Raw genomic sequence first — 25068 nt, forward strand, 5'->3', positions numbered from 1 at the left:
CAATAAGAATGAAGTCAGGAGACATGCTTGGCCAGTCAATCGCCTTTACCCTCAGTTTCTTTAGCAAGGCAGTGGTAGTCTTGGAGGTGTGTTTAGGGTCGTTATGTTGGAATACTGCCATGTGGCCCAGTCTCCGAAGGGAGGGGATCATGCTCTGCTTCAGTATGTCATAGTACACGTTAACAATTATGGTTCCCTCAATGAACTCTCGCTCCCCAGTGCCGACAGCACTCATGCAGCTCTAGACCAGGAGCATGGAGAGGAAACGGTGGCTGGCGACCAGGTGTCGTACATTTGAAAAGGTTGTGAAGAAATTCCAAGATTTTTTGCTTGCAAATATGGTAATTTTGCAAAGCGGCTGGATCTGAGCTTTAACTTATTACAATCCGAGGCACTACCAGAGATATTATAAGCGGACCCCCATAAGGAGGATTAGACCATCAGCCACCCCCATCTCCTGTATCCAACATTCATATCCAGAGGAGGAGAGGAGAAAGAAGTAAACCCCCTGATAGATCTTAAAGGCACATTGTCTAAGACATGGAGGTGAGCATTTAGCACACCTAGAGGTCACGAGCACCGAAGAGCACCCGTAGGCACAAAGTGTATAGGTTGAAGAATATTTCTGTGAAACACAGAAGAGGAAGATTCACTATTTGGGACACTTGAGCACTTTATGATGCATGTAAGCATCTAATCACCATCGTTGCATATTGAGATGCATATAGGCATCCAAGTCACAATTGTCATTTACAGATATATAGTTTAAAAGAGGTCACTAATTACGCACAGAGCACTTTTTTTTTATATTATCACTATTATTATTTATTTATATAATATACCAACATAAGCACCTTTGTTGTTTGGATATATTCATATATATTTTTATGCATATTTCATGTTATAGTATGATTTTACACATCCATCAACATCACTTGATTGTTTGAGTATATGAATTATTTATATTTATTATATAGTGGAATTATTTATTTATTTATTATATCCATCACTGAGTCACTTGACAATACACTTAACCTTTGAAGCACGGTACTCCCTCCCTCTTTTATCGTATAAATGGAGAAAGTTCAGCACTGCTGCTACGCTCCCTAGGAGTGGCCATCCTGTAAAGATGACTGCAAGAGCACAGCGCAGACTGCTCAATGAGGTCAAGAAGAATCCTAGAGTGTCAGCTAAAGAATTACAAAAGTCACTGGCAAATGCTAAAATCCCTGTTAGCAAATCTACAATACGTAAAACACTACAAGAATGGATTTCATGGGAGGATACCACAGAGGAAGCCACTGCGGTTCAAATAAAACATTGGTGCAGGTTTACAGTTTGCACAAGAGCACCTGGATGTTCCACAGCAGTACTGGCAAAATATTCTGTGGACAGATGAAACCAAAGTTGAGTTGTTTGGAAGAAACACACAACAATGTGTGGCGAAAAAGAGGCACAGCACACCAACATCAAAACCTCATCCCAACTGTGAAGTATGGTGGTGGTGGCATCATGGTTTGCTGCGTCAGGGCCTGGATGGATTGCTATCATCGAAGGAAAAATGACATTTTGCAGGAGAACTTAAGGCCATCTGTCTACCAGCTGAAGCTCAACAGAAGATGGGTGTTGCAACATGACAATGACCCAAAGCATAGAAGTAAATCAACAACAGAATGGCTTAAACAGAAGAAACTACGCCTTCTGAAGTGGCCCAGTCAGAGTCCTGACCTCAACCCGATTGAGATGCTGTAGCATGACCTCAAGAAAGCGATTTACACCAGACATCCCAAGAATATTGCTGAACTGAAACAGTTCTGTAAAGAGGAATGGTCAAGAATTACTCCTGACCGTTGTGCACATCTGATCTGCAACTACAGGAAACGTTTGGTTGAAGTTATTGCTGCCAAAGGAGGTTCAACCAGTTATTAAATCCAAGGGTTCACATACTTTTTCCACCTGCACTGTGAATGTTTACATGGTGTGTTCAATAAAAACATGGCAACATTTCATTCTTTGTGTGTTATTAGTTTAAGAAGACTGTGATGGTCTATTGTTGTGACTTAGATGATGATCAGATCACATTTTATGACCAATTTGTGCAGAAATCCATATCATTCCAAAGGGTTCACATACTTTTTCTTGCAGCTGTATACACAACTCAATTCCAAAAAAGTTGGGACACTGTACATATTTGTACTGTAATTACTGTACTGTAATTGTGAGTAAAAAATGAATGGTCTAATATACAAATCTCATAAACCTATATTTTATTCACAATATAATATAGATAACATATCAAATGTTGAAGATGAGACATTTTGAAATGTCATGCCAAATATTGGCTCATTTTGGATTTCATGAGGGCTACACATTAAAAAAAAGTTGGGACAGGTAGCAATAAGAGGCCAAAAAAGTTAAATGTACATATAAGGAAAAGCTTATTCGGTCAATTTGCAACATGATTGGGTATAAGAAGAGCCTCTCAGAGTGGCAGTGTCTCTCAGAAGTCAAGATGAGCAGAGGATCACTAAATCCCCCAATGCTGCTGCCAAAAACAGTGGAGCAATATCAGAAAGGAGTTTCCTAGAGAAAAATTGCAAAAAGTGTGAAGCTATGATCATCTACAGTGCATATCATCCAAAGATTCAGAGAATCTGTAACAATCTCTGTGCGTCATGGCCGGAAAACCATACTGGATGCCCGTGATCTTCGGGCCCTTAGATGGCATTGCATGACATACAGGAATGCTACTGTAATGGAAATCACAACAGGGCACAGGAATACTTCCAGAAAACATTATCTGTGAAAACAATCCACCGTGCCATTCGCCAATGCCAGCTAAAACTCTATAGGCCAAAAAAGAGGCCATATCTAAACATGATCCAGAAGCACAAGCGTTTTCTCTGGGCCAAGGCTCATTTAAAATGGACTGTGGCAAAGTGGAAAACTGTTCTGTGGTCAGACGAATCAAAATTTGAAGTTCTTTTTGGAAAACTGGGACGCCCTGTCATCCAGACTAAAGAGGACAAGGACAACCCAAGTTGTTATCAGCACTCAGTTCAGAAGCCTGCATCTCTGATGGTATGGGGTTGCATGAGTGCGTGTGTCATGGGCAGCTTACACATCCGGAGAGGCACCATCAATGATGAAAGGTATATCCAAGTTCTAGAACAACATATGCTCCCATCAAGACGTCGTCTCTTTCAGGGAAGAACTTGCATTTTCCAACATGACAATGCCAGACCACATACTGCATCAATTACAACATCATGGCTGGGTAGAAGAAGAATCTGGATACTGAAATGGCCAGCCTGCAGTCCAGATCACCCATAGAAAATATTTGGTGCATCATAAAGAGGAAGATGCGACAAAGAAGACCTAAGACAGTTGCGACAACATTCCTATTCCTAAACTTGAGCAACTTGTTTCCTCAGTCCCCAGACGTTTGCAGACTGTTATAAAAAGAGGAGGGCCACACAGTGGTAAACATGGCCTTGTCCTAACTTTTTTGAGATGTGTTGATGCCATGAAATTTAAAATCAACTTATTTTTCCCTTAAAATGATAAATGTTCTCAGTTTAAACATTTGATATGTCATCTATGTTGTATTCTGAATAAAATATTGAAATTCGAAACTTCCACATCATTGCATTCTGTTTTTATTCACAATTTGTAGTGTCCCAACTTTTTTTGGAATCAGGCTTGTATATAGTCCAGTGTTTGCTGGACTCCATCGGTCACATGACCTGCGAGTCTAGATATCTAAAAGGTTATATATAGCAATCTAAAGTCTGAGTATTATTAAATACGTAGATTGGAAAAACGTGGGAAGTTTATCCAATCTCTACGATAGGGGATACATGAGTATGGCAAGTTTAAAGAAAAATAAAGGGGGGATGTGCATAGTCTAGTAGTGGATATACGTCCTTGGGTTAGCTAGGTGGACTCGCAGGCCCGTGATGCGAAGTTGTTAATGGAGAGATATACAAAAAATAGTTTCCTGGCTGGTGGAGTGACATCTCTGATACCTTGCTGAGTGTACAACCCTTCTTCCAATGGAAGGGGGGGGGGGGGGGGTGAGACAGAGGATAGGCGGGCAGGAAGTTGATGAAAGAAAGGGTATGGTATTAGTGAGTTGATTGAGGAGTTCCATTAGCTTACATTGTAGCGCTAATTGTTGTGTAGAAGATTGGAAAGATTGGTGGGCCATGAGTATCATTGTATTTGGGGTAGAAGTTTGGGATATACTGACATTTATTCGAGTTCGGCTGGCATGACAGTTAATGAGAGATGACAGTCAGGATATATGTATGTTTACAGTGTGGGCCGGGGATTCGACCAGGAAGGCGTAGCAGCAGACGATGTAACTAAGCAACTCGAACCTCATTAAGAGGACTTAACTGAATAGGGGTAAGGGGGAGCTGAGTTGTGGGACTAGGTTTTCAGACACGTTGTGGTCTGCGGTGAGCCGGGGATATAGGAAGGCTTTCTCCTCCTGGAAGTCTGCGAGCAACAGGCTGGGGTGATGCGGATCTTTGGCATCTGGGATTGGGAGGACCTTGTGGTCGAATGTCTTCCATAGATGTTGAAAGTAGCGGTGATAGTAGCTGGAAGGAGCTATACCAGTCTGGCAATTCTATCATGGTTAGATCAAGGCTTTTACAGAATGACTGCAGATCTCCTGGGACACGCAGGTTGGCAGTGCACCCCATAGCAGTAGCAGACAGACAGAAGGGGTATTTCCATCGGTAGGGTATTCTGCGGTCACGGAGTAAGTCGAGCAGAGGGCGGATGTCGTTTCTGTGTTGCAGCGTAATATGGGAGAGATCCTGACAGAGTTTGATTTCTGCACCATTGTAAATGATGCGTCCTCGGTTTCTAGCTTTTCTAAGGATTTCTTCCTTTTGGCTATAGTTTACTATATAGCATATTACATCCCTTGGGGGGTCTGAATCTCTACCCCGGGGGCTCAGTGCTCTGTGTAAGCGCTCCATATTGATGGGGGTCTCACGCGGCCTCTCCAATAGGTCTGGAGTAATAGATCTGCAGAATGGCTGCATCGTGGCGGGCAGTCACATCTTACACCTCCTCAAGGCGCCGTGCTACACCTTGTATGTCGATGCGGAGCTCTGAGATTGCAGCAAAATGTGTTCTGGATGTCGGCTGCTATGTTTTGGATATCTCCCAGGCTGACCAGGTTGTACAGTAGGTACATGCAAAGATGAATAGTGCAGCGCTTCTAATCCATATCTATTGTGAATGACTAAAATAGCATGAATGACTAAAATAGCATCAGAACAAATGGCATAAAATCAAATATCAAATAAATCATGGGATAAATTGTGTAAGGAGACAGAAAAGTCCATACAAAAACCAGTGATGCGGAGGTGAATCAGAATAATCCTGAATGGGGTCGACCACCACCATGTAGATTGGCCTCTCACCTTATAGCAACTTGGAACAGGCCCAACACTCCTCTCACAGCATGGAAAAAGGCAATCCTGGATCAGCTTAGACAGACCTCCACTATTCCACTGAATAGCCTTTATGGGCACAATAGATCAGCCACAGCCCTCCTCTCCCAACATGAAAGCAGCACTCCTGGATCAGCTCAGACCTCCATAGTACCACTCATTAACATGTTATAGGGAACAAAAAGTGGGCAAACCCATAGTGTAACTCTGATAATAACTTTATTAAAAGCACATAAAAGACAGCCTCTTACTTTGTGTTCAGTAGAAAGCAGGCAAAGACGAGTATCAAAGGCGGCAGCGGCGAGTCCTGCACGGACCTCGCCGGACTCCAGATGGCAGCGGGTGACGTCAAAGGCTCCACCTTCCCCCATACGCGTATCGCCCCCCTATGGGCGGAGACTTCCTCAGCGGTGATTACAGTAGGTACAATCATCGTTTTGAGGAGGGAGAGGCTCTGAGGTGGGTCTGTTAGGTGAGCGTGATTCGTGCCAGGAGGCCTGGGAGAAAGCCGCGATGTCGCATGGCTAGGTCAAGAAATATCTCTGGGATATTGTGGCCAAGCTGTGTGCCAGGGTCTCGGGGTGAGCGGGAGCAGAAGAGCTCCGGTCAGGCTTCCCCATGTTTGTTTTATTGGATCCTGTCCGTATATAGAGAGAAAGACCTCATGGTACTAGAGCAGAGAGTTTAAGCATCCATCTTGGTGCAGGTCTTGGTCAGGACCTCCCCTACTGATTTTAACATCCATGGCAGCAAGTAAGCACAACCCAATTGCCTGAGATTCTTCTGTCAATAACAGTCATCCAAGACTGATCACCAAAGGCCCAAAGTGGGGACCACGAGTGTGTAAATGTTGCTTTAAAAAGGTTGTTGATTAATAAAGAAGATTGTGGATGCTCTGTAGACTGAGCTATGTGTACAGGAGGACTGTGACTCCACGACTGGTTCTTAAACTAGGAGCTGCTGTGTGCACAGCCTGTATAAACACAGCTGGCTGCATGCATAGAAAATATATTGCTTTAAGTTTGTTGACATGTTGTCAATGATTAGGATGACACTGCTACCATGGCAACAAGTTAACAACATCAGGGCAGAAGGAAACATTACATATTCATGATTCTACCAAGAGTGCATCTTTATAAGGCCAGCATCTAGCTTTAGGAAAAGGATGCCGGTTCAGGATGCCTATTTTAGAAAAACACTGCAAGCAAAGTAGATATGGCATGTTGTGGACAAGCTGTGATTCTTTCTTGAGACAGAGAGAAAGCATTTTACCCATATGGTCACCCATACCATTTGTTACTGGAAAGCAGAATATCTCCATCTTATAGTTAGTACCAGGAACTCACCTCGAGTCATATCTTTGAAACTTCCCAGGCAGCAAATCTCAAAATCAGACAGCAGCTGAAAATAAAAACAATAAAGAGCATTACTTAAACGTTACAAAGAGAATTTAAACATGGCTATTGTGCTAATAAATGAAATACATTTATATTTTTAAATATGCATTTCTTGAAGCTCATTAAAGTCTTAAGTCCCAGGGCTGTCCTTTTAATGTTTCCTTCACTGCTTAAAGAGATTCTAAAGGCAATTTTTTGTTTAATTAAAATAAAAGAGGTTATACTTACCTGCTCTGTGAAATGATATAGCACAGAGCGGTCCCTTACCTCTTCTTTGGCAGTCCCTCACTGGCGCTGCCTGCTCCTTCTTCATGTAGTTGGCCCCGTAGATGTTGTGTTCTATGGGGACACCCATGCGGGTCTGCTCTTGAGCCGATCTGTATGTGTCCATTAATTCACAAAGCTCAATTTGGCCACACCCCACGCTTCTTCCTCACAGGATTTAACTAACAGCAGGGGAAGCCTATAGCTCATGCTGCTGACTATGTCTCCTGTGAAACCAGGGAGAGCAGGAGTGGTGCTGAAGACAATTCAGTGCTGGATCATTGAGAGGAGCCAGATAAATGTTTAGGGATGAACAGTAAGTGGGGTGTTTTCTACCTTAATAAAGACAGTGCTAGTGAAGCAAAACGGAATTTTTGTAAAATCTTACCTGTAAAATTCCTTTCTCTGAGTCCTCCGACAGTCGCCGCCCTCTTCATATTCGTCACAATGGGGTATTAGACTTTGCTCCGAAGGAGTAGCTAGGCAACAGAATATGTTAAAATAAAAGTTTTAACACATCCCACCCCCAGGGGGTGGTCCCCTCAGTCAATACCCTCCTACTTCCTGTATCCATACTCCAGTTTCAGTGGAATAGCAGTAGAGAGTACATTCAACCCCAAAAGAGGGGCGGGGGCGGCGACTGTCGGAGGACTCAGAGAAAGGAATTTTACAGGTAAGATTTTACAAAAATTCCGTTTTCTCTTATGTCCTCCGACAGTCGCCGCCCTCTTCATATTCGTCACAATGGGGACGTCCCAAAGCAGTGCAAACATGAGGGGTGGGAAACGCAGCCGCGCCCAAGGCAACGCTGTCTCCACAGCAGAGAAAGGAACCTTACCAAAGGAAGGAAACCCTCTGGGCAACAGAAGAAAAAACTTGCTCAACAGAAGCAAAAGAATCCCAGGAAAACAAATAACCTAGGGATAACAACATGTATCCCAACAGCCAAGAAGCCCATACAAGAGGCTCTAGGGAACTGCCGCACTAAGAACCTTGCGGCCAAAGGAAGCATCTGCCGATGCCTGAACATCCACTCTGTAGAATTTTGTGAAGGTGTGAACGGACGACCAAGTCGCCGCCTTACACACCTGGGCCACAGAAGCCCCATGACGACAGGCCCAAGACGTACTCAGAGATCTTGTAGAGTGCGCCTTCACAGGCACAGGGGGAGCTCTCCCCTTCAAAGCATAGGCCTGTTCCACAGTCTGCCTGATCCATTTGGCAATGGTAGAGGCCGATGCAGCCAAGCCCTTCCGAGGTCCCTCAGGAAGGACAAACAAGGAATCCGACTTGCGGAAAGACTCAGTCGATTTCAGGTAAACCCTAATCGCCCGAACAACATCCAAGGAATGCAGCTCCACCTCCTTCGGATGTTTGGGCTTCGCGCAGAGTGAAGGCAGGACAATATCCTCATTGATATGAAAATCCGAAACCCTCTTCGGAAGAAAAGAAGGGTTAGGTCGTAAAACCACCTTATCCAGATGAAGGACCAGATACGGAGACTTGCAGGACAAAGCTGCCAGCTCCGAAACCCTGCGAGCCGAAGTGATCGCCACCAAAAAAGCGACTTTCTTGGACAACATGGACAACGAGATCTTCCTGATCTGTTCAAAAGGAGCATGTTGTAGCACGGACAGAACAAGATTCTAGTCCCAAGGAGGCAAAGGTTCCCTCCTAGGAGGGACCAGATGTCGCACCCCTTGAACAAAGGTACTAACCAAAGAGTTAGATGCCACAGGACGTTGAAAAAGAACGGCCAGCGCAGACACCTGACCCTTGACCGTAGCCAGCGCCAAACGCTGGTCGACACCCGTCTGAAGGAAGGACAACACCCTAGACACCGAGTAAGTGCGAGGTGAAAACCCCCGGACTCACACCAGGCAAAGTAGGCCTTCCAAGTACGGTGATAGACCTTCCCCGAGGAAGACTTCCTCGCGTTAATCAAAGTGTGAATGACCTCCGGAGAGAGACCCCTATCCTTCAGGACCTCGGTTTCAACAGCCAGGCCGTCAAAGCCAGCGACTGTAAAGCAGGATGGAATATCGGTCCTTGAAGGAAGGAAGCGAAGGAACCTGGGCAGCAATTGGATCGGCGGGAACGCATACAGCAGCCGATACTGGTGCCACGGGGCCACCAACGCGTCGGACGCGTCTGCCCGAGGATCGCGCGTCCTTCCCACGAACCTTTTTACCTTGTTGTTCAGACGAGACGCGAACAGGTCCACTTCCGGAAGACCCCACTTCGCGCACAACATCTGGAAGAAAGCCGGGTGGAGAGACCATTCCCCCTGATCCAGGGTCTGGCGACTCAGATAATCCGCCTGCCAGTTCTCCACCCCCGGAATGTGTACCGCCGATATCGCCGGGACATGAGTCTCGGCCCAAGAAAGAATGCCGGCCACTTCCCGAGCCGCTCGGGCACTCCTGGTGCCCCCTTGGTGATTGACGTAAGCCACCGCCGTGGCATTGTCCGTCTGCACCCGAACCGGACAGCCGCGCAGCCTGTCCGTCCAACGGTGAAGGCAAAGGTTTATCGCACGCAACTCCAGAATGTTGATCGGAAGGGAGGATTCCTCCCCCGACCAAGTCCCCTGGGCGGACAGAACGCCCAGAACACCACCCCAGCCCGACAGGCTGGCGTCCGTGGTGATCACCGTCCATGAAAGAGGACGAAAAGACTTACCCCCCGACACCGCCGGGGACTGGAGCCACCACAGAAGATCCCTTCTGGTGCGATGGCTCAACGAAATCTGGACATCCAGAGACTGTGGACGCCCGTCCCACTTGGACAGAATCTCCGCTTGGAGACCCCTCGTGTGAAACTGGGCAAAGGGAATTGCCTCGAAAGCCGAGACCATCAGACCCAGACACCGCATGCACTTCCGCAGGGATGAGCACGGAACGTCCCTGAGGGACTGGACTTCTCCCTGAAGAACCTTGAGTTTGTCGTCCGGTAGGAAGACCTTCGCTTGGACCGAGTCCAGGATCATTCCCAAATAGGGAAGACGAACCACCGGGCACAGTGTCGATTTCGGATAATTTATCGTCCAACCAAACTCCTTCAGAGTCTGCACCGTGACGGACAGATCCTTCTCCAGACCCTGGCTGGTCGCAGACCGAACCAGAATGTCGTCCAGATACCCCAGGACAGAAATGCCCTGGGCTCTTAACAAGGCCAGCAGGGGCGCAAGCACCTTGGTAAAAACCTGCGGAGCCGAAGCGAGGTCAAAAGGCAACACCACGAATATGTAGTGATCCTCCGCAATGGCGAATCGAAGGTACCTCTGGTGACCCTCGAAAATGGGGATGTGTAGGTACGCATCCTTCAGATCGATGGAGGCCATGAATTCCCCCGGAACCAGGGCAGCCACCACCGACCGCAGAGATTCCATGCGGAACTTGCGAACCCGCACAAAGCGGTTTAAAGCCTTTAGGTCCAGAATTGGACGAACCTTGCCCTCCTTCCTGGGTACAGTGAACAGATTCGAATAGAACCCCCGAAATCTGTCTCGATGAGGCACTGGGACCACCACTCCCTGAGCTCTCAGGTCCCGCACCGCCAGGTGCAGATCCCGCAAACGCTCCGGAGACAGTTGAAGATTTGAGGGAAAAAATCTGCTCTCCGGCCGAGAGAGAAACTCGATCTTGTAACCAGATCGAACGATTTCCTGAACCCACCTGTCCCGAACACGGGCCAGCCAAGGTTGTAGAAAACCGAGCAAGCGTCCCCCCACCCCAGAACCGGGTGAGGGCGCCCCTTCAGGCCGCACTGTTGTGGGCAGCGGATCCGGATTGGCCGGACTTCTGCTTACCTGTCCACGGCTTCTTTTGAGAGCCCTGACCTTTGAACGGTTTGCCCTTAAAGTGCGGCCGAAAGGCACGAAAGGACCCCTGAAAGGGCCGAAAGGAAGCATGCTTCTTACCAGTAGTCGACCTAGCCTTCTGGGATTGGGGCAAGAGCGTGCTCTTACCACCCGTGATCCCCTTTATCAGTGTATCCAATGATTCACCAAAAAGGCGAGAACCGTCATAAGGAAGATTGGCTAAAGTCTTGCGAGAAGATTGGTCCACCGACCAACACTTCAACCAAACCAAACGGCGAGACAACACCGCCACACCGTGTACACGTGCGGCCAACGGGACCATATCCAAGTCCGCATCGCACAAATACATGACACCCTGATGGATTTGATCCACCATGTCCAATGTCGCCTGCGGGGCTGAGTCAGCCACCAAAACGCGTCTAAGCACCTGCGTCCAACTCGCGACCGCCTGGGCCGCCATAAGGGAAGCAAACAGAGCTTTCAACATAGAACCCATAATAGAATAGGTATGACGGGCAAGAGACTCCAGCCTCTTGTCCGTGGCATCCCGGAACACCGGGGTATCCTCAGCAGGAATCGCAGTGGACTTATTCAAAACCGCGATCGCGTGATCCACCGGAGGTGGTACACACCAACGCTCGACAGTAGCGGGCGTGAAAGGATAACGCAATTTGAACCTACTGGGTACAGCAAAAGGCTTGCAGATATTACGCCATTGTTCTTTAACAGCGTTTTGAAAATCATCCGTGCAGGGAAAAACCTGCGATGTTTTGCGCCGTCTCTTTGTCCCATAAGCTGCCAAGGCAGCAGGTGGACACGGGTCATCCTGCAAGCGCAGCGTATGTTTAATGGAAGCAACCATTTCATCCATGAGTGCAAGCTCTTTAGACGAGCCAGGGGGAGAATCATCCACCCCTTCAACCTCAGCCTCCACCTCGGACCCCACAAGATCCAGGGAGGAACGGGACCCTGACAAGGAGACCCCGGCCACACCAGCCCCTGCACCATCACCCTCTGAACCAGAGGAAATTGAATCTCTGGACCTTTTTGTGGATTGAGCAGCCACCAGCATTTGCACCTGTGCTGCCAGATTAGCCACAATCGCAGCCAAATCCCCCCCTGGGGGGGAAACAGCAGTCCCCTGACTACCCATCAATGTGGTAGGAAATTTGCCCTCCTGAGAATCCATTGCCCAAAAATTATTGCTGGCCAAGAAGGGGTTAACTTGCCCCTTAAACGAGCGCAGCCCACCGCACACACACACACAGCACAATTGGGACCCCCACAGGGAAGACACAGAACCCAGGCAATGGATAAAGGAAGAACAGAAGGTAAAAACCTGAAGGAGACCTCGCTGTAGCTGCCGCCGCGATCGTGCACACCAGGAAAGAGGAAGTGATGCAATCAGGGCGCTCTGTGAAAGCCTATGGAAGGCTACAAGAAAATGGCCGCCCGCAGTTAAAACATGCGGCTGGGCGAGTGCAGGCAAAATGGCGCCGTTTGGCACCGAAACCGCCGCTCTCCCACTACAGTGATGCATTAACACCACCCATGCAAAAAAACATGGCGGATCGCCGTAGGGATCGCTGTAAAGTGCCCCAACATGGTCAAAGCATGTCCCACAGCACACAGCCTTCACACATACACAGGCTGACACAGACAGTGCAGCCCAGCCCCCCCTCCTTATGCCCACAGCATGCAGCCAGAGAGACAGGGAGAAACAAATCCACAGTGTGAACACAGGCAGGGTAACACAGTCCCAGACTGACAGCCCCCCCAAAACAGACAGGTCCCCACATAAATACACTTACCTCCACGGATGGCGTGGGGAACCCGCTCAGGCGAACAAACCGCTGCACACAAGGCAAGGAGAGTCGCATCCAGGACGCAGCACAATGGTGGGTTAAGAAACCGCACAGCGTCCAGTGAGGTAGCCACCTCACCAAGCATCCCTGCACCGAACAGGGATGGGTCGTTCACTGCGCCAGGAGCGATACCTGACTGAACGCTCGATGGCAGGCTGGGAAGCCACCGACCCACAACCTGCGACCAGGGGGATCAGCCTGAGACCCAGCCCGCACGAATCCTCTTCATCAGAAGAACTAACTAACGCTGAAAAAATAACAGCTAAGTAAAGCAAGAGAGAAAACTCAAACAAAAAAATCAAAAAAGAAGAAAGTCTGGGGCACAAAGCCCCAGCACAGAGAGAGCCAGCCACTCCTGACAAGCTAGACATTGAAACTGGAGTATGGATACAGGAAGTAGGAGGGTATTGACTGAGGGGACCACCCCCTGGGGGTGGGATGTGTTAAAACTTTTATATTAACATATTCTGTTGCCTAGCTACTCCTTCGGAGCAAAGTCTAATACCCCATTGTGACGAATATGAAGAGGGCGGCGACTGTCGGAGGACGTAAGAGAAAGTTTATTTCTCATTTATATAGGCACTGAGGCCCATACACTGTGAATGGGCTATTTGTTTTTTTGGCTGAAGACACTAGGCCCTATGTCCATGTAAGTCTAAAGGGATGTAGCAGCTGTATATACACAGTGGCTTTTCCTAATTTGATAGGTGTGTGGTTGGGAGTGAGTGGTCCTGAACACACACACTCTGCATTTAGGGATGCTTACCTGCCCTCCTGCCAAATTAGAATAAGTGGCTGTGTCCATACAGCTACTGAATTCATTCATAGACTTATATGGGCGGCTTGCACACCGCAACTGGTAGCTCCAGCCACAAACAAATGGCTAGTTCACAGTCTATTGGCCTCAATGTCTGTGCAAATGAGCCCTTAGGATGGCAACCCTGGAGTCAGCACCAGGTAACAAGTCAGCAATTGCAGCGCTAATATTTCTCATGTCTATATCTAGCATAGGTATTTATTAGCAAAAATATCCTTGTGGAAAGTGTAATTTTACCTATGGAACATGTTGAAAATTTGCACACTGTGTATATATATATATATATATATATATATATATATATATATACTTACCCCAGGCTGTGCCTATAGAACAATCCACTACTAGCACAGGTAACATGCTCCCCTGTCAGCAACAGTACTTTTGCTTCGATTTGGAAAGCAATTAAAAAACTACAGCATGATTACTTTACTGCCATCAATTAAGGAACCAGGTGGCAGGATTGAGCCTGTTCTGTGCTTTATAATGATAATAAATGTGGAGAAATGGTTAATATATGGACCACTGTTTTTTAAGATATAAGAGCCCTTTCACACTGAGGCGCTTGAAAACTGCCCATAAAACGCTGAGCACTTTTGCGGCGCTTTTGAGAGGTTAGCGGGCACTTTTTTTTTTTTTAAGGTTACGTGACTCAAACTGCTTCAAGAACCATTGAGGTGCTTTTGAAGTGCTTCTGATTCATTTCAATGGAGAGGGGCATTTTTGAGGTGCTTTTTTTTAGCGCTCCAAACATGCTGTTTGTAGAATTTTTTTCATTGCCCCGCCAGCGCACCGTCCAAATGTGAAAGCATTCACTGATTTCAATGGGAATAGATTTTCGTGAGTTTTCAGGCGTTTTTGTTTAGCGCCAAAGCGCTTGAAAAAAGAATCCAGCATGCAGCCTCTTTAGAGAGCTAAAAAAAAAAAAAAAAAAAGCACCTAAAAAAATGCCCATCTCCATTGAAATTAATGGGAAGCGCCTCATAATGGTTTTTGGAAAGATTTTTGAGTCACGTTTCCTTTAAAAAGTGGACCGCAAATGCCTCAAAAGTGCTTAGCGTTTTATGGCCAGTTTATAAGCGCCTCAGCGTGAAAGGGCTCTTAGGCTGACTTTGCTCCTCTGTCCTCTATACCAACACTAAAATTGCGACATCTGTTTTGCATGTATAATGAATTTGTATGTAATGTTGCAAGTTTATACAGTACATTACAGAAATATCACTCTATCCCTTGAAGAAAAGTTTATTGAAACGCGTTGGACGATCCACACGGCTACTTATACAACACACAAGATCTGTGATTACCTTTATGGTCATGTGGAATATGAGTGTTAATATATATTCTCTCATAGGAGGATATAGCACTTTATGTAAGCCTGAATTTTTTTTATTGATGTTTTATGAATCCTTTGTATGATAAATTGTATTGTTTGTACATTTAATAAGTGTGCATGGATATTAGTCTATTGGAGTATGTGCCTTAAAAGTTCCTCCACATTTTTTTCCACAATATGGTTCATATAATTCATATAATTATGGGATGATGGTGCATTGCAATATAACATAGCTCTTCCCTCTTTCTTGTTTTATCTCGTTCTGTGCTACAAAACTCAAAATGCAAGCACAATGACAGTGAAGGTTATAATCATGTGACAGCATCTGGAGAGACAACAGTATATAGCAGTAAGGGTAGTAAGGGTGGTGGTGAAATGGCAGTTTTCAGCAAGCACTTTTTATGCAGGGCTAATTTTTTCACATCCATTACCTGCCAAGATTAAAATACAAGCAACTTAAAAAAAGAAATTAAAAGAACCGCTGGTGAGTCTGTAGTGAAAGGTTGTAGGTTTTTCTGAGGGTTGTTGATTCAACATTGACAGTCAGGCAACTATTATTTTCAAAGGAAGCAGTCAGCAAGGGTAGCCTCCTAACTTCAACAGTACAGGTTTCAGGATACAAGTAGAGAAACCACTGGTACATGCATTAAATAAAATAAATCATTTGGGACCATAGTATACCAATCTTCCAAAATCAGGTCACATGATCCCACTGACCTTCCTAATTCAACAACTGCAACTTAGGAGCAGGAACATAATTGTGACACTAGAACAAGATTTGCATAGCACAATAATTTGGCTGTGCAGTGGTTAGAGCAGTTGAGGAGACATGAGTATTATGATAATGAAGCGTGTCAAGATATGATTTTGAGTGGGGTTAGCCATCAAAGGTAAACTAGGTTTCAGGAAATCGTGCCTATTAAATAAAATAGTCTAAAAGCAGTAACCAACACAAAATGTAGTAATCCACAGTACTCCTATTTGGATTCTTCAGTGAACTGAGCAATGAAGGTTGATTCACACTTTCACAGTATATAGCACAGTTTTTGAAATGGCACCCCAGTACACATCAACACAGATGTGAATGCTTTGTGCGCTGTGGTGGGTTACATTTTCGAGTACAAGTGTTTGGCAGCAAAAACATTAAGGCTGACCATACATTATGCAATTCTCTTGTACAATTTTGCTTTAGATTTACCAAAATCATGTAATATAAGGTCAAACCTAAACAATTTCAATGTGTATGTAATCATGCAGGCCCTTGGACTACATAGTTAAAGGTAAATCTAAAGGAAATTGAAGAAAATTGTATAATGTAAGGCCAGCCTAAGCTGCAACAGTAGAAGCCTTTACTAGCCTCATATAAGGGGCAGTTCACATTATTGCAAGTGCAGCGATCGCATGTAATTTGGAGCGCACTGCTCCTTCATTACATGCGATCGGATGTGCGGATGCGAATTCAGCCATACACTTTGTATGGCTGAATTCGCACCAAACTCGCACATGACCCTTCTTTTTTCAGCCGCATCAGGATCGGATCACAGTGGTTCACACTTGTGCGATCCGATCCTGTGCGAACTGTCAGATCGCACTGCGATATGCGATCAAACTGGGGGTGTCGTTAACATTTAATTGACACCCCCTGTGTATCGCATATGGCAGTGTGAACTGTCAGATGTGCGTTTGCGATGCGGGAACAGGCTGCGAATTCGCACCCTTGCCGCATCGCACAAGTGTGAACCGAGACTAAAACGCTAGTTGTCTGGCTTTGGTTGCAAAACCTTAGAGTCGCAGACCAGGAAAAGCATGCTGTAAGTGTCTCATCTTAGCACTTGTTACACACGGGACAGCAGTACAGGGAGAAGTTCCCCTATACTAGCTGTAAGTTTTTGAAATCAGCCGTAACTGTGCGGGGCTCCACCCACATAGACGCTTCATTCATTCATTCTGTGAATGAACTACTACAAGTACGGACATCATTTGCGGATGTCAGCTTGTAGTTCTTAATGAACTACCATGGCACTTCAATGATTCTTCCCGTCAGTGTATCTGCTTGCTTGTACGGCATTGTACAAGCACACAGATACACTGACAGGTCTGCAGGAGATCTGCATGGCACCAGCAATCTGCTGAATGCTAATGCAATGCTTTACAGGCTCCAAAAAATAAAAAAATGATAAAGGCACATTTCTTTACCTGCAAAAATATTTTTTTAATTTATTATTATTTTTTTAATAAGTGAACTTATCCTTCAACATTCTCAAAGGATAGTTTGGCAACTGTGGCCACCATATTTTTCTCTAGACAAAGTCCATTTTAACACCTGACAATCCCTAATTGCTACAAGTATTTCTGTATTCTCTATACATTTTTAGCTACACTTCTCGCTGTTGGAAATCTGAACAAAGAAGCAATTCTTGTATACAAGCAGACACATAAATATTTATATAAAGTGCCTTTATCATATAGCCTGTATGATACATTATTCAGATTATTTACTTCACTGTACAAACATTGAGCCAAAAGACTGCTACAAAATTCAGCAGTAAAACATAACGGTATGCTAAATACGTGCCTCTATAACAATATATTCTGCCAGTTTCTTCATTACACAACATCCTACTGCACGTAAAAAAAAACCTAAAACGAATGTGTCTAAAACTGCAAAGCAATACAAAAATCTAATGCAGAATACTAACTTTTTTTTTGCACATTCTGCCTTTGAAAGAATCTTCAGTCCAATGCCAGATACATGAGACTACAACTGCATCTACCGAATGCTCCAGAGGTTGCGAAGCTTGCGTCTAGGACACACCAGCCTCAGGTTCCAGCAACCAATCACAAAATAAATAAATAAATGAATCACTGATATACTAAGGGGCTGATTTACTATAGCTGGAGAATACAAAATCAGGTGCACCTTTGCATAGAAACCAACCAGCTTCCAGTTTTTTTTTTTTTGTTTTGTTAAAGCCTAATTGAACAAGCTGAAGTTAGTAGCGGTTTGGTTTCTATGCAGAGCTGCACCCGATTTTGCACTCTGCTGTTTTAGTAAATCAACCTCAAAGTGACCAATAATGCTTATTAAGTAAAGTAGTCTAAAAGCAATCAAATTTCATTATCTGCTTTATTGCAATGTCCCTCAGTGCACCAAAACATGTCATGCTAACACATGCTAATGAATTGGTTCCTGTGGTTTTCACGCAGCTACAGAACTTTGCGTTATTTTAGTTAATATTTAAAGTAGAACTCCGGGCTAAACAAATACTGTTTAAATACCAGAGCCACATGTATTCTGTTCTGGAAATTAATGGGGTTTGGAGCATAGAAATTTACTCGTGCGCTGAAAACTTTGTTGCGCTGAAAAGCGCACTTGCCAATATTAATACGTGCCAGGTACATACATATTTGCCAGCACACCATGGATCTTGTGAAGCAGTCTGAAGAAACTTTTTATTGCAGAAAGGATCACATCAGAAACAGTGCAACGTTTCGGGGTCACGCAGGGGTCCTGAGTGACTCCGAAACGTTGCACTGTTTCTGATGTGATCCTTTCTGCAATAAAAAGTTTCTTCGGACTGCTTCGCAAGATCCATGGTGTGCTGGGGAATATGTATGTACCTGTGATAGATCCAGTGTCCAGCTGTTGATCGCTTCAGAACCCACAACAGATGTGCCCATATCCAGGAAGGTGTGCAATGGGAATATGAAATTTATTAATACGTGCCAAGCGCCATTAATCCCTTGTACTGAAAAGTGCAATGTACAGCTCTTTTGTAAATGAAAATAATAGCACGCTCGGCGACAAAGAGAGAGGCAGGCACATGCTGTATCATGGTCGATGTCCATAGGAGCAGTCCTTGGTTGAACAATGGGCTTCATTTATTTATAGGTCAACATAAGAACAGAGACAGGAAGTGATGGCTACACCACATCAGCCAATCAGTTCCAGATGTACAGTCACATGACATAAGTTACCCATATTGAATCAACCAATGACACACTTGTATACATTCAAATATATAACAGGAAGAGGAAGTACATAGATGTGAATAAGAAGAACAGTGTGCACAGCTTATTGCCTAACCCTACACAATGAAACCAGTATGTAGAACCGTGAACACTGCTCCAATCAAACCCATGCATGGACTTCCTCCATTACTACTAATGTGAATCCCATTTAGCAAAGCTTCAGCATACAATGCCTAATAGGACTATACTACTGTTTTCATAGACGTGAGGCTATCTGCAGGGAAAGAGCCATGTTGTTTCCACTAGGGTGATCAAACAAATTAGACAGACATGAGATTGTATCTCTTCATAAAGACAGATAGATATCAAAACAATATTGACTCCGCACCGCAATACACATAGATCTCTACCAGCAAACAGACCTGCGCACGGAATGTTCACCGGCGGAGAGGTCTATGTAGAGCGAACGAGTCTACACATCTAAGGGAAGGTTTTAACTGCCAATAGTCTTTCCTTTATGCCGATTCGTCCGAATACGATGTAAAGAGCGTATTGCAAGCCAACCGACAACAGGGGCCATAATGACAATCTAAATAAAACACATGCTGAAAAATGTCCACACTAATCCTAATAAAATTTCCACAACAATTCTGACTTGACTTCTGGAGTTCTTTTTGTATTTATTCTAGACCTGTGCAGCAATTCTGCTGGAAACAACTCTGCCTCTGTGCAGGAGCTTTCTCTAATAAAGACTGTTCCCTGCTGCTCCCTGTCCTTGTGCAGATTGACTGTTCTAGTATCTGCCCCCTCCTATAGTTTTTTGCAGGCAGACCATAGTGAGTGCAGCCTGCTGGGTCTCTCCCACAGCTCTGTTCTCTGAACAGGCTATGAATACAGCACAGCGATATCACTTTTACTGTTAAAAGGTAATATCTGGGTGTGCAAATACATTTAGTGCACACAAAGTGTTAAACTACTTAGGGATATAAGTAAACATTTTTGTGCAAACAGATCAACTTTAAAGTGCTATAAATCAGAATTGTATGCAAAAAAAATAAAAAAAATAATGATTTTCACTGTAATCCCTTTCTTGACTTTACTGGGGGACACAGCATCAAATCTGGGGTATATGCCTTGTTTACAGTGAATGGGACAATAAGGAAAACTGTACCTACCCTATGGGCTAAATCCCCTAACCCCATTCCTTCCTCAGGTACTGACTAATAGTATGCAGCATGCAGTAAGAGAAAAATATAAGGCAATCCAGAGAAAGCCTAGCATAAAAATTAATCTGTGCAAACATGTCAACCATGAAGATGACTAAAAAGTGAACTACAATGGACAAAAAAAAAAAAAAAAAAAAAGATTTATTGGCGAGTACTAAAAAAAAATAAAAAAATTGTATTTTTGACTTCGCGTTAAATCCATTTCTCTGATGTTCATTGACAGACACAGCACCCACCCCTCTGTGGAGTTATGATTCTCCTGACACTGCTTGTAACAAAACGGAGTGGCTATAGCAGAGAGAGGGAGTATACCCCATGGGATTGCCCATGGGTGTAGCCAGAATTATTTTCTGCCTAGTGTCCTACTCCTGTAAGGGGCAGTATAACCCAATGGTTATGAATATCAGGAGCTGTGTCCGTCAATGAACATCAGAGAAATGGATTTTACGGTAAGTCAAAAATCCCATTTTCTCTTTCATTCATTGACAGACACAGCTCCTGATCTTCTTAACCATTGGGACATCCCAAAGCAGCAGACATGGGAGTAAGTCATACATAAGCAAGTCTCAAGTCTTAACCTTCAAGTCTCAAGCAAGTCCCAAGTTCAGGGTTCATACACATTTTCACCAATAAAATTCCATAACTTTTCCACGACTTCACGTAAATATTCATGACCTAATGTTTCATGAAATGTCTATGTATACATGTTAAATAAGAAGAAAATCCATGTCACACCCAGCATATTTTTACTAAAATAAATGACAATCTTTGTAGTGTACAGTACCTCTGCAGTTAGGGTTTTGTTTCTGGATACAGCGTGACTCAAACTGGTCCCTTGTTTTACAGTGGATGAGATGGAAGAACCGCTGCCGCAGCTGGGAGCCGGTGTCACTTCAGGCGCACGGGTGAAAAAGCCAGCGATCAGATTGGAAGCTGTCAAGCACGCAGCTGCAGACTGGTGCTTTGCACCTTTAGCGTGGCTAGACAGCGCAGCCTCTCCCATGTTCGAAATGTCAAACGTTTTACCACACACACTGTACATTTAGCGGACATGATACAGGAGAAGGTCAGAGGCTGTGGACATGATACAGGACGGGGCGGGCCGGCCGCATGAACGTGATGACGCGAGGGTGCGGTAACCGAAACGGTTACCGCCCCCTTCCGCGTCATCAACACGTTCATGCAGCCGGCCCGCCCTCCAGTGACGCTTCCGCTGCCTGTGATTGGTTTGTTATCTCCCGGCTGTTATTGCTGCTTCAGGCCAGTCTCCAGGCAAACCGCGGCCGACCCTCCCCGCTGCCTGATTGGTTGACGATCATCTCCTCGGCTGCTGTTGGCCAGTGACAGCGTACGCGCATACCGCGGACCCAGAAGGCGAAGTAATTGTAAATAGTATGTGTCACTGGCAATACAATATCATTAGGGAATAAAATAATAAATTAAAATAATTAAGCATCTGCTCCCCGCTCCTCCCCAGTAAATAATTCCATGACTTTTCCAAAACATTAGTGTGTTTCCTAAGTTTCCATGACCTTTCCAGGCCTGGAAAGTGTCATCTACAAATTCCAAAACTTTTCCAGGACCGTACGAACCCTGAGTACAGTACAGAAGTGTATTTTTATAATATTTGTAATCCTTTTACCAGGATCTTATCAGAAGGATAGGGATGTCACCCTTGCTTAGGCAACATGGGCTGATTGTCAGGAGTTAGGTAAGCATGTTAACTTCTCTTCAGCTACAGTATTTTTTGCACTTCAATGCAGCAATTTTCAGCCGAATTCTGTGCAGATATAAAAAAAAAAACTAAAATTGATGCAGGGATCTGTGAATAAAAAAAATTACATGTCACTGCGACAGATGGCTTGTTGTTCTCAATTGACTATGAGTGCGCTGATCACCACACTTGTAGTTCATGAACAATTCTTTCAGCCTTCTAATTGAAAGCCTGTGAAAAGGTATGGGCAGAAAGCTGGAGGGGTTGTCTGCAGGAGCCTGACATTGTACCCGCAATCCACTGTTGGAGTGTGCAATGCTTTGCAGGCTTCTGTGGGAAAAAAATACACATTTTTTGCGTGCAAAAAGATATACCTTTTATTAATTTTTTACATAAAGGTGACCTCTAAATGTACATTGTAAGCCATGTCAGTACCTACATTTCACCTGGACAGTATTAGCACCTTTACAGCAGAGATGGAGTGTGAGAGAAAGAAGCAGTACACAGAGCCAATCGGTTCCATGAGCTGATAAGTAGCATGCTGATAGGAAGAGAAAGCATCACTGTACAGCTTTTCCTTTGACTGTCCAGCCAAAGGCTGGGATACGTCCAGGCAGACCTGATGAAGTGGTTTGAATATGGGTGAAATACTGCAGAATGGAATATTTTCAGTGGAATTCTACTCTAATATGATTTGGGGGTCCTGCAGTATTAAGCAGACTTATTTTTTCAGTGCAAGGTATCCTTTTTTTTTTTGATAAAAAAAACCCCCCAACCCATTGAAAGTAATATGCACCAAATGATGAATTGCCAAAAATTGTTCAAAATAAACAGAAATTAAAAAGTCTTATTAGGTTCCATATTAATCTAGAGCATGAAAGTAATCTAGAGCTGAAAAAGTTAATTAGTATTAAACTATATATGAGTTGAAAGAATGTAAATATGCAACTTAAAAGACCAACTGTGCCACCGTTAAGCTTTTCCTCCTATGAAACCAATTTGCAGTCTGTTGGTGACAGCAAAACAACAAGGTTCTGATTGTACTAAAATGATAAGCACACTCTGTACTAGTAAATACAAGTAATTATGGGGTTTACGCAAATATTAGGCTCTTATACTTTTTTTCCTCCATTAGAAAAAGACATCTGTGCGCAGTAATATGATCAAAATCCCCTAGCTGTCTCCACTATATACTCAGCAGTCGTCTTGTGCGCATAATTAAGGTAGAAGCAGCATTCAGAACCCTACTCACGTTTTAATGAGGAAGAGCAGAGGTTGAGTGCTTTGTGAAATGTCACCAGGAGCTGAGGGGCTATTTGCAACCTCATTAAGTGCATTTGGAAGATCACAGTACTATGTAATACAGATTACAGCTTTAACTTGGCTTCTGAGTTACAAAGGGACTGCAGTGGGATATGTAACATACAAGCCAACATATGGCTTAAAGCTGAACCCAGAGCTAAACTAACATACAAAAGTTATATGTATTCTTACAAGAATCTTGGTGTCCTTTGTGTATTTCTTCTAAATCTGTGTAGCAATCAACCATGAAACAACTCCTGCATTTTGTCTCTGTGCAGGAACCACCACTGCTGGGCCCATTTCTTGTTCAGGAGGTGACTGGTGTTATATCCGCAACCCCTTTTTGTGCATTTGGTGCACACAAAACAGATTTATATTCCTTTATGGCTATTGAATTGAAAACATTTACATAGATTTTTTTTTTTTTGCCTGCAGTTCAACTTTTAAAATAGCTATGAAATGAAAGTAGTTCCTCAATGTAGCTTTGCCTGTACACTTTCACATGCAAACCTGTTTCTTTCTTTCTAACCTGCAAAGTAAAGGCATAATGTATTAGTATGAATTGCATACTAGCACATTATGTGAAACTTACCTGTAAACAAAGACCTCCACCAACGCTTTGTCACCGCTGAAGGCCACATTCATCTTCACCAGTCTTTCTTTCGGGTCCACGGACTCCGGCTGTGTGACTGGCCGGAGCCACCAGCCATGGCACAGGTGCCCGTTCCTTCAGAGTGCATGTGCCGATGACGTCATCGGCTCCATATACAGTAAATAGCTCTTAAACGGTGCACGTTTAGGATATATTTACAGTACCTAAAGGTAAACTCTATTATAGGCTTACCTATAGGTCCAATAATCGATGGGAGTTTACAACCACTTTAACCACTTGCCGACCGCCGCAAGTACATATACTACGGCGGTCAGCCCCTCACAGGCAAAGTGACGTACCGGTACGTCACTAGCCTGTAAGGCTCTGGGGAGGGAACACGCGCCGCCGGAGGAGCGCTCCCACTCGGTCACGGACCCCCCCGCGCGTGTGAGTGGCGGACCCGATGTCCGCCGCTCACTCACGATCGTCCATGACAGCGGGATAAAGGCAGGTGGCTAGTGTAAACAAGCCGACTGTCACATTCTCCCCTGTGTAGGAACAGTGATCATACGGTTCTACTATGTAGGACCGTTGATCATTGTTCCTACACATCAAGCCACAGCCAATCACAGTTAGAATCACGCCCCTAGGGACACACACATCCCCTCCCTCTCAAATAAAGTTAACCCCTTCACTACCAGTGTCATTTTACAGTAACAGTGCATATGTATAGCACTGATTACTGCAGTAATGTCACTGGTAACCCCAAAAGTGTCAAAAATGTCAGTCAAGGGTCCGATCTCTCTGCCCCAATGTCGCAGTCCCCCCCAAAAAAATCGCAGATCGCCGCCATTACGCGTTAAAAAAAAAAAAAAAAATCTTTCCCTTTGTTAGTAAACGCGATAACTTTTGCGCAAACCAATCAAAATACGCTTTTTGCGATTTTTTTTACCAAACATATGTAGCATAAAACAAATTGGCCGAAAATGTTAAAAAAGTTTGATTTTTACATTTTTTTTGGGGAATTTCATATAAAAAAATGTGAAAAATATTGTTATTTTTGCAAAATTGACGCTCTTTTTTTGTTTATAGCGCATGATCAAAAGAATCGCACAGGTGATCAAATACCACCAAAAGAAAGCTGTTTGTGGGAAAAAAAGGACGTTAAATTCGTTTAGGTACAGCGTCGCACGACCGCGCAATTGTCCGTTAAAGTCACGCAGTGCCGAATCGCAAAATACCCCCTGGTCAGGAAGGGGGTAAAATCTTCCGGGGCTTAAGTGGTTAAA

At 44.5% G+C, this 25068-nt stretch overlaps 1 protein-coding gene across 1 annotated transcript in view; it reads right to left on the reverse strand.

Annotated features, from left to right (window-relative positions):
* BRCA1 (BRCA1 DNA repair associated) overlaps positions 1–25068 on the reverse strand; it is a 413307-nt gene that overhangs the window by 37864 nt on the left and 350375 nt on the right. The window contains exon 20 of the mRNA XM_082271609.1: positions 6821–6875. Within this exon, the coding sequence (XP_082127735.1) occupies positions 6821–6875 (55 nt within the window). The remainder of the gene's footprint in view (positions 1–6820; positions 6876–25068) is intronic.

Source organism: Pelophylax lessonae, assembly GCF_965119305.1.
Source record: "Pelophylax lessonae genome assembly, chromosome: 11".
Classification (NCBI taxonomy): Eukaryota; Metazoa; Chordata; class Amphibia; order Anura; family Ranidae; genus Pelophylax; species Pelophylax lessonae.